Source organism: Sabethes cyaneus, chromosome 1 (genome assembly GCF_943734655.1).
Source record: "Sabethes cyaneus chromosome 1, idSabCyanKW18_F2, whole genome shotgun sequence".
Classification (NCBI taxonomy): Eukaryota; Metazoa; Arthropoda; class Insecta; order Diptera; family Culicidae; genus Sabethes; species Sabethes cyaneus.
In genome coordinates this window covers 135,556,163-135,567,029 of record NC_071353.1, presented here as the reverse complement: position 1 = coordinate 135,567,029, position 10,867 = coordinate 135,556,163, and the positions used below count along the sequence as shown (strand labels likewise).

Genomic DNA, 10,867 nt, shown 5'->3' with positions numbered 1-10,867 from the left:
TAATTTATAATTTCAAAAGTCGGCAGTGAAAAAAATGACGAGCAGTAAATATTAATTACGTATTTTTCTTACTGTTTGCAGGTTAGGGCTTAGTTTTTTTTTCATTGTTTCTTGGCAAAGCAATGAAAACAGATGGATTATCGACGGAGGAAAATTGAAGGAGAAAATTGGGAATAGAATCATACCCAATGCCATTAGTGACTTAACAAGGCCAAAACGAATTTGTAAACTGTTCAGCAAATTGTATGTATGTATGTGGGTAGTCACCATCGCCTCAAGGGTTTCCCAATGTATGCAAGTAGCATTACAGCAGAATCGAATTTATCTACCCAGCAATTTTTCATGTCAATGCTGTTCGTGAAGGACCAAAAAGGGGTTGGGCGGATCTATAAGAAGTGTCGCTTATATGATTCCACGGGAATATAAGGCACTCCTTCCAGCATAGACCTCCGGCTTCTAGATACATAACTTCGCCGTGCAACCTTATCTTGCGTGATGATTTGTGTGATAGAAGGGCGCATCAAAATCCTTTCCGACCTTATATGACTTGGGCTGGTTATCACATCCCTCATCCAGTCTTCGATGCATTCGATAACCTGATGCTCCTTCCCCTTTACGATAATGATGGTATATGGCAACGTAATAAAATATGTGTTATATGATGATACATTATATGAATTATATGAAGATATATGGATATCCATAAGTATTATTTAAACTTTTTTCGGTCAGACCTTTCACTGTACACTGTTTGTTTGAAGCACCTCTCATGAGCTAAAACGAAACAAATAATTAAAATAACTTATATTAAGCTTACCTACTAACAAGGTCGTGTGGCTTAGCCGTGACCCAAACCCGCAGTTTTGAGTTCAGGCAGCCGGGAACCACCCAGCATCGCACCTCCTAGCTTCAATAGAGCATTACCGGGTAAGGCCACGTGGAGGCGCTAGGTACGGGCTTGGGATGGCTGGAGGTATGCTGGACGCTTCCTTATTTGCCTTCCCCATTTCATACCCATTTGTAAACTGTTCAGCAAATTGGTCAAAAACCTAATGAGCTAAAGACGAGAGCTATCCATCACGGCTGAAATAAAGATGCATAAAGTAGCAATCGAAATAAAACCAGAACACGTGTATAATATCGGAATCGAATTGATGGACGGATGGTTATAAGTTGTATTGCGGTGATAAACCAGTTCGCTACTGCTGTTATCGTTTATACCCGTATTCTTCGATATGTAGATCAGCGAGAGCAAACATCGAGCGTCCTCTTCCTCAGGTGAACCGGCACCGGAACGTATCGCTACACCCAGCCAACCGACGGCAGCGCAGCCGTCAGCGTTCGTTGTTATGAACGTCGCCGTGACACGCTCAATGGGACATGAAGGCAATCGTATCAATATTTAATGTAACCAGCCTGAATGGGAAAATCTGTTCCGCTATGCTCCACTGAAAACAGCACCGGGACATACACCCGGTACCGCTTCGCTTTCCAGTCGAAATATGTGCCGGATGCGCTTTCGCCTCCATCATCATCGCCGTTGTCAGGATGCGCGAAACCTAACGCGCGACATGTCACGACGTTCGTTCATTGATGCGCAAGTTTGCAAAAGTTATGATCTATTCTGAATAAATTACCTGTGAAATGGATATTGATTGGTAACGAAATCGTTGAGTCGTTCGGCAATAAGATGAAAATTTGATTATTTTTAGTTTTTTTTTCGTGTTCTTGTTTGTTTAGTTTTGCTAGTCTGTTACGCCGAACTTTTATACACTTCATCACCCCAACAAAATAAAACAAAAAAAAAAAGTTGGAGCCGCTTCCTAACGTAAGGTTTTCAATATTTTAATTACCCGACACAGCAACTTAAGTTTCAATTAATAATCCAACACCACAAAACGACCAAACGGCACGGCGGCAACCGGCGTGGGAAACCACTGTTCCCGGAGGGAACCAAACCTGCTGCTGTTGGTGCTGCTGCTGCTGCTGCTCAAATAATTCGTCGCCTCTTGTGGCTCCGGTTTGACTGCGACTATTTAAACAATGAATATTGCAACGCATTCTTCACTTCAGGGCTAAAGAAACAGTCCCAGGACAAATGCAAAGTTGTTCCGAAAAATGAGCACTTCAGCATTGTTCCATTCCTTAGCATGCTACTCGAGCTGAGGCTGAGGCAAACGCAAATTGGAGTTCTCGAACGCGGGAGAAGGGACCGAGGGTGACGATGATGACGTTCGGGTTCTGTATGCGGGCAAGGAAAAATGGAAACTTTCATTCACCGGAAGAGATTTACAAGCTGCACTTTTTTGCTGCTGAAGAAGAACAAATCGCTTCGAGAGTATTTATTTTGCAAACTGTGAACTAACAAAACAGAGAGTGCTACTAACGGAGTGGGTGGTGGCAGCTCGGTCCTTTTCATCATTCAGAAATAATAAATAATGAACAGTTCCCGGTCTCGGTAAAACTCCTGGCTGGCTGGTTGTTGGCTTCAGTTCAGTAGAAAAGTAGGAGTTGACTCGTCCCGTGCTGGTTGTTCTTCCGTCGGCCGCCGAGATGTGCGAGACCGGGTGTCATGGTGACTTGCACCCACCCGCTTACAAGTGCCCCACAGTCACGGAGGAGTGTTGGCACTTTGTGCGAAAAACAGGTGCTATTGTTTAATTGAACGAATTAGTACCGTTGGTGCTGACTAGTTTGCTCGTCCTGAATCTCCCGGAGAAGTAGATGCCATCCAAAACCAACCAATTTCAACGGTAGTCTAAGTAGCCTGACCGCCATCGGGAATTCACCGTCGGCAACCGGCAACGGTCATACAATTAGTTAGTGGCTTGTTTCAGAATAGTAAAGTAGCTATAAGAAGCTCGCAATATCTGAAAATACAGTGTTGATTGTTGGTTGCGGAAAGTGGGTTGTCTCTCGTGTGCGGTTGGTCTAACTTACCGCTATGAAAGTATCCAGTGACATCGGAACGATAAACGCTTTCATTGTAAGCGGTTTGTTGCTGTAGCAGATGAAGGTTAGCAAGTGGCGGCTTACCGAGCGTGGATAGTTGTACCAGTCGCTTCTGAAAACCGACCCGGAAAGGAGATTTGCCTGGCAAGGAATGACATGTAAAAGATTGTCGTTTTTTTTTTTGCTTTTTCAGCATAACGGTCGACTCACTCACCTGGTGATGAATTTCATTGGCATGCCAGTAGTACAGGAAAAGAATAGCCGTCATCGTCGTTATGTAGCAAATGTCTATGAAAACCTGAACGGTGGAACTAGTCTGGAAAACCAATTCAGTGATGAGATTGCAAAAAAAACTAGCCATCAGCGGATGGTCCCTAGTCTTTAGACGTTCGTCTTTTGTCTTCCGTTTTTCATCTTTAGTCGTTCGTTTTTTGTGTTTCTTCTTTTGTATTTTGTTTCTCGTCACTCATCTTTCATCCGTCGTCTTTCGATATTTAATCTTTCGTCTTTCGCTTTGTGGCTTTCGACTTTTGTCTTTTATCACATTCATTTTCCGTCTTTCATCTTTCATCTTTCATCTTTCATCTTTCATCTTTCATCTTTCATCTTTCATCTTACATCTTTCATCTTTCATCTTTCATCTTTCATCTTTCATCTTTCATCTTTCATCTTTCATCTTTCATCTTTCATCTTTCATCTTTCATCTTTCATCTTTCATCTTTCATCTTTCATCTTTCATCTTTCATCTTTCATCTTTCATCTTTCATCTTTCATCTTTCATCTTTCATCTTTCATCTTTCATCTTTCATCTTTCATCTTTCATCTTTCATCTTTCATCTTTCATCTTTCATCTTTCATCTTTCATCTTTCATCTTTCATCTTTCACCTTTCATCTTTCATCTTTCATCTTTCATCTTTCATCTTTCATCTTTCATCTTTCATCTTTCATCTTTCATCTTTCATCTTTCATCTTTCATCTTTCATCTTTCATCTTTCATCTTTCATCTTTCATCTTTCATCTTTCATCTTTCATCTTTCATCTTTCATCTTTCATCTTTCATCTTTCATCTTTCATCTTTCATCTTTCATCTTTCATCTTTCATCTTTCATCTTTCATGTTTCATCTTTCATCTTTCATCTTTCATCTTTCGTTTTTCGTCTTTCGTCTTTCATCTTTCACCTTTTGTCTTTCGTTTTCAGTGTTTCTTTTTTCGTCTTTCATTTTCTGGTTTTCGTGTTTTGTCTTTCATTTTTCGTCTTTCGCCTGTCGTTTTTAGTGTTTCGTCATTCGTCTTTCATTTTTGGTTTTCGTTTTTCGTGTTTCATTTTTGAACATTCTACTTTCAACTTTCATCGCTTGTCTTCCATTATTCATTTTTCGTCTTTTGCCTTTTGGCTTTTATCCTTCGCCTTTAATCTTTCATTTAACGCCTTTCGTCTTTCTTTTTGTCTTTCGTCTTTTGGATTTCGGCTATCGTCTTTCGTCATTAATCCTTCATTTTTCGCCTTTCGTCTTTTTCCGTTTTCTGTCTGTTTTCGTCTGTTGTGTTTCGTCTTTCCTGTTGCATCTGTCACTTTTTCATCCTCGTTCTTCGTTTTTTATCTTTCTTCTTTCGGTTGTCGTCTTTCGTCTTTCGAGTTTTGTCTTTCGTGTGCTTCGTTGCCTTTTGTGTTTCGTCTTTCATCTTTCCTCTTTCCTCTTTCGCTTTTCGTCCTTTGTCTTTTATCTTCCGTCTTTCATCTTTAATCTCTCGTTTTTCATGTTTTGGCTTTCGTCTTTTGTTTTAAGTCTTGTCTTTTGCCTTTTATCTTTCGTCTTTTGTCTTTTATCTTTCGTCGTTTGTCTTTTGTGTACCGTCTTTCGTCTTTCATTTTTAGGCTTTCATCTTTCATTTTCTTTCATCTTTCGTCCGTTATCTTACGTCTTTCGCTTTTCATCTTGCCGTCTTTATAGTTTTCGTCTTTTGTGTTTCGCCTTTAATCTTTCCGCTTTCGCCTTTTGTCCTTCATCTTTCGTATTTCGTTCTTCATACTTAGTCCTTCGTACTTCGTGCTTCATTTTTTGTCGTCCGTCTTTCGTCCTTCGTCTTTCAATTTTTGTCTTTCGTCTTTCGGCTTCCATTTTTTGCGTATCATCTTTCGTTTCTCACCTTTAGCCTTTCGTGTTTTGTCTTCCATCTTTCATCTTTAATCTCTCATATTTCGTCTTTCATCTTTCGTCTTTCGTCTTTTGTCCTCCATCTTATATCCTTCACCTTTTGTTTCTTTAGACTTTCGTCTTTTGTGCTTCGTCTTTTGTTTACGTCTTTCATTTTTCATCTTTCGCTTTTCGTCTTTTGTCTTTGTCTTGTCATCTTTCGTTTTTAAACATTCAAATTTTGTCTTCACACTCTAGTCTCTACTCTCTATTCTCTACTATTTACTCTCTATTTTCCAGAGTCTCAAAATTTCCACAGTCTCTAGATATCTGCAGTCCACAAATTTGTGCAGTCTCCAGTCTCCATAGTCTGCGGTGTCTGCAGTCAGACTCTACAATTTCCAGTCCCGAGTGTCTTTAGTCTTATCTTCAGTCTTCAGTCTCCTGCTTTTTTTGTCGTCAGTTTCCAGTCTCTTTCGTCTCCATCTTTAATCTCCAGTGTCCAGTCTTTTCATTTCTAATCTATAGGGCCTTTAATCTCCAGCCTTATGAGTCTCCTATCTCTATAGTCTTCAGTCTCCAGTCTCTTTAGTCTCCAGTCACCATTCTGTTTAGTCTCCTGTATCTGTAGTCGCCAGTCTCCAGTCTCTGTAAACTCGAGTAACTAGGTTCATCGGCCTTAGGTTCAAATCTCCAGTGCCTTTAGACCAGTCTCTGTAGTCTTCACTCTACTGTCTTAAAAGTCTCTAGTTTAGTTAGTCGCCAATGTCAGTCTTAGTTATATTCAGTTCTTTTAATCTCCAGTCTCCAGTGGCGTTAGTCTCATATCTCCAGTGTATTCAGTCAGCAATTTCATTAGTCTCCAGTCTGATTAGACTCCAATCTCTTTAGTCGTCAGTCTCAAGTCTTTCAGAGTCCAGCCTCTAGACCCTTTAGTGTGCAGTCTCCTTTCCCTTTAGTCTCTAGTCTCCACTGTTTTTAGTTTCCAAGTATTTAGCCTCCAATCTCAGTCTTAGTTATATTCAGTCTTTTTTTTTATCTCCAGTCTCCAGTGACGTTAGTCCCATATCTGCAGTGTCTGCAGTCTCCAATCTCATTAGTCTTCAGTCTGATTAGATTCTAATAGCTTTAGTTGTCAGTCTCCAGTCTCTAGACCCTTTAGTGTCCAGTCTCTTTTCCCTTTAGTCTCTAGTGTCCACTGTTTTTAGTTTCCTATATCCGGTGTGTTCAGTCTCCAGTTCAATAGTGCGTTCAATCTTTTTAGTTTTCAGTTTCCAGTGGTTTTAGTGTCCACTATCTACTCACTTCAGTTTTCATTTTCTGTATTCGCCAGTCTCCAGTCACTTAAGACTTTTTCAGTCTCAGTCTCTAGTCTCTTCAGTCTCCAGTCTCTGTAATCTCGAGAATCCAATCTCTTCAGACTCCAGTTTCTGTAGTTGCTGGTCTCTAGTATCTTCATTCTCCCGTCTCCTTAGTCTCCAGTCTGATTAGTCTGCAGTCTTCTGCCTTAAAGCTTTCAGTTTCCAGTCTTTAGTCCCATTAGACTAATGAGCTCATTAGTCTCCAGTATTTAGATTTTAGTCTTCATTCTCCATTGTCTTTAGTTTAAACTCACTAGTGGATTCAGTTTCCAGTCTGATTACTCATTAGTCTTTTTAGTCTACAGTTTCCAGTATCTTTATATTCCAATCTCATTAATCTTCAGTTTGATTAGTCTGTAGTCTATAGTCTCCAGTCTTTTCAGTCTCCAGTTTCTTTATTCTCCAGTCTCTGTAGTCTTTAGTTTTCCAGTAACCAGGCTCTTAAGTTTCCAGTTATTATAGTTCCCGGTCTCCAGTGCCTTCAGGCTCCAGTCTGATTAGACTCCTCTCCCTTAAGCCGTCAGTTTCAAGTCTTTAAGTCTTCAGACTCTTTAGTGTCCAGCCTCTACTCCCTTTAGTCCTCATTTTCCTCTGTTTTTAGTTTCATATATCCAGGGTGTTCAGTCTCCAGTCCAATTAGCCTTCAGTCTTTTTAGTCTTCAGTTTTCAGTGGCTTTAGTGTCCACTTTCCAGTCCAGTCTTCAGTCCAGTCTCTTCAATTTCCAGTCTTTGTAATCTCAATTATTGTAATTTGTTCCAGTGTCTTCCACCCTAGTAGCACAGTTGTTACAAACTAGTTGTGCCAACCTATTTAAGACTAATTCTAGTCATTAATAAGTTTCTGCAACCAAAGGTACGAAAACTGTGCTGCTTGGGCAGTATCTTCATTCTCTAGTTTCATTATTTTCCAGTCTCATTAGTCTCCAGTCTCTGTAATCTCCAATCTCTTGTCTTTAATCTTCATTCTCTAGTGTGTACAGTTTTCAGTCTCATTAGTCTCCAGCTTGATTAGACTCCTGTCTCTTTAGTTTTTAATCTAAAGTCTTTTAGTCTCCACCTCTAGCCTCATTAGTCTTCAGTCTCTAGTCTTCGATCTACACTCAGCATTGTCTTCAGTTTAAAATCAGCAGTGGGTTCAGTCTCCAGTCCAATTAGTCTCCAGTCTTTTCAGTCTGCAGTCTCTGTAGTCAGGAGTCTTCAGTCCTTTCGTCTGTAGTCTCCAGTCTTTTAGTCTTCAGTCTCCAGTCTCTAGTCACTTTATTCTCCAGTCTCTGTAATCTCGAGTTTCCTGTCCTTAAACTCCGCGGCTTAGCGTCTTTAGCCTCATATTTCCAGTGTGTTCAGTCTCTAATCTCATTGGTCTCCAATCTGGCTAATCTTTAGTCTTCAATTTTCCAGTCGCTAGTTTCCAATATCATTGATCTCTAGTTTCTTTTATTTTCCAGCCGCTTTATTTCTGCTGTATCCAGATTCCTTAGTCTATGATCTTCAGTCTCCTTAGTCTTTACTCTACAGTTTTTTAGTCTCTAGTCACGGCAGTCTCTTGCATCCAGTATCTTTAGTCCCCAGTTTCTTAAGGGGGGACCCTACTCTGGTAGACCGAAAAATAATAGATTTGCGTAAATTTTTTCAGGTGCTAGGATTATAGTTGAGTGTTGGGGTATTTTGGTTATTGGTTAAGGTATATTTGAAGATATGTTTTGTATTTTTTGGATACCAGAATAGTGATTATTATGCTGGTGCAGGTGGGCGCGTGAATGCCCTCTAGAAAATAGTTCCTTGTTAGCGGTACGTGCCGGGAGCCAACGGAGTATCGTAGAACGGATTTTAAGGATGATTTTGAAGCTTTAGGTCAATACCTAAATTGCAACGTAGCGGTTTTTGAGAATTCGAAAAATTACCAAAATGGCGGTAACTTTTCTAAACGAAAAGTGTTTTTTCATAAAAAATCAGTAACAGTAACAGTTAACAGTAACAATTAAGATAATTCATTTTTACATGCTGAAAAAATCCACAAAATTTCCCGTAAGTTTTCAACGAGATCAGATATCAAAAAATCCTTTTGGCATGACATTTCAGAAGGTATAAACGTCTCGAAAATGCAAAAAAATTAAATTCGATTTTTCCGACTTTCAAGAGTAGGGTTCCCCCTTAAGTCTCCGATCTACAATCTTTTTAGTCTCCAATCCCGTCATTCTCCATTCTCTACCGTCTCCATTTTTAGTAGTCTCCGTTTTCATCAGTCTTCAGTTCCTTTAGCTCCAGTTTCTTTATTTCCAGTCTCTTTAATCTCCATCCTACAGCCTTTCTAGCCTCAAGCTTCTTCAGTCCCCAATTTCTGCAGTTTCTAGTCTCTGCAGTCGCCAGTTCCTTTAGTAGCCAGCTAGCTACAGTCTCCAGTCTGCAGTCTCTTTAATCTTCAGTCTCTGTAGTTTCCAGTCTCCTTATTCACCGATCTCCAGTCTCTGTTATCTCCATTCTACAACCGTTTTACTCTCCAGTCTCAGCAATCTTCAGTCTCTGCAGTCTCCAAACTCCAACCTGTTTAGCCTCAAGTCTCGAGTTCCATAGTTGCCAGCCTCTAGTCTCTAGTTCAGTTTCTAGTCTATTTAGTCTTTAATCTCTTCAGTCTCTAGTCTCTATAGTCTCCAGTCTCTTTTTTTCATTCTCTGCAGTTTCCTGTCTCGGCAGTCAAAAGTCCCTTTAGGTTCCAGTCTCTTTAACTTCCCCAGTTTCTTTAGTCTACCTTTTTATTCTCAAGTCTCTGCGGTCTCCAATTTTCGCCAGTCTCCAGTCTCTTTCGTTGCCAGTCCCCTATATCTTCCCAAGTAGCACATCTTAGGCACATTTAGTTGTAGCAACCGGATTACGACTGAAATTAGTCATATTTCGGTTACCACAACAACTTTGTAACAATCGTGCTAGTAGGGTTTATAGTATCCAGTATCTTTAGTCTCCAGTCTCCTTAGCCTTCAATCTCATTAGTCTCTAGTTTCCTTATTCACCGATCTCCAGTCCATGTAGTCTCTATTCTACAATCTTTTTAGTCTCTAGTCTAAGCAGCCTTTAGTTTCTGTAGTCTACAGTCGCATCCCTTTATAGTATTTTTGCCTGCCATCAGTAGTGTCGGGAATGCTTTCCTCTTTCTTTTCTACAAGGTGTACTTACCACCGAAGCTTCAAACAGCAAAGCGCAGAGCAGCACCGAAAACACCACAAAATCCATGAACACTGCACCCCGGAGCAAACTCTCCAACTCCCGCGTATACTCGTACAGTCCGTGCTGCATCTGAATGCACTCCACGATGGTATCCTGCAGTGATAGCAGACCCTTCTCATCCAGGTCCTTCCATTGCTTCGCACCAGTTCCCCGCAAATGTTCCAGCTTGTAGTTCAAAACCATCAACGCCATCCGCACGTAGACCATCAGGCTGACCATGAACACGTGCCAACAGGGTACGATCAGCTGACCTACGTACATTATGTACAGCTGAATGCAGTAAATCGCAGCAAAATGTTCCATAGCATTTTCCGCGGGATACCATGAACGCAGAATCGTCACTTTCGCCAGCTCCTTTGACTGCGCGCCGAAGTACTGTATCAACGAGTACACGCACATGGAGTTCGCCGTCACCAAGGCACAGATCCAGAAGACGGCCGTCAGCCGCTTTATGTATTTGACATTGTCCGCCAATATGAGCCGCTGGTCAGTGTTTGCTTTCTGAAGAATCTGCTGAGTTCCCTCGTCCGCTTGACGGATTGCATCGTTGAATCCTGCCAAAACAAACACCACGATAAGTCGAGCTCTAAACTCACCATTCCACCGCCACCCCACTCACTAGTTCTATTCCAGTAAAAATGAAACAATCGAATTATGGTCGTACTGAACAGCAAAGTAGTTGATGCGTTAGCCGTCATTGCACCAACATTTCCCCACACCTGGTACAGGTCCACATACTGGGTTACGTTAAAAGCCAACAAGGACGCCGTGAACCAAACTCCTCGGACTTGGTTAAGCGTTTTCCACCGTTGACTTTTGTTCAGCACAATACCGTAAAACTTCAACCCGGTTAGCATCCACTGCAGCAGCGGATTTTCGAAAGTTTCGTCTTCCTGAATCCATTCCTCCTTCAGTTCCATGCTGACCGCCAGCTGCAACTGTCCACCAACCAAGCGAAGCGACCATTATAAAACCGAGACTCTCCGGTCGGTGCCGAGGGACTTAATTGTAACGGAAATTGAAAAGGAACAACAATTAATACTAATTATAATCGTATTAGTTGCCTTTGATGATAGTCCAACACACGCTGAAATATTAATGGTAAATAACGACGGAAAATGAGACCCCGGTGAGACGGTTCGGAGCATCAAAGCAACAACATCTGGTTCATCTGTCGCAGTAGGTTATGGGTTATGTG

The 10,867-nt window shown here is 41.0% G+C and overlaps 1 protein-coding gene across 1 annotated transcript; it reads right to left on the bottom strand.

Moving 5' to 3' along the window:
• Positions 1–2,404: 2,404 nt before the first annotated feature.
• LOC128732468 (odorant receptor 56a) lies at positions 2,405–10,589 on the bottom strand. Its single transcript, XM_053825718.1, has 5 exons — positions 10,289–10,589; positions 9,619–10,223; positions 3,167–3,268; positions 2,941–3,093; positions 2,405–2,870 (listed from the first exon to the last, which is right to left on the bottom strand). The coding sequence occupies exons 1-5, from the start codon at positions 10,587–10,589 to the stop codon at positions 2,817–2,819; spliced, it is 1,215 nt and encodes a 404-aa protein (XP_053681693.1). The 3' UTR covers positions 2,405–2,816.
• Positions 10,590–10,867: the final 278 nt, after the last annotated feature.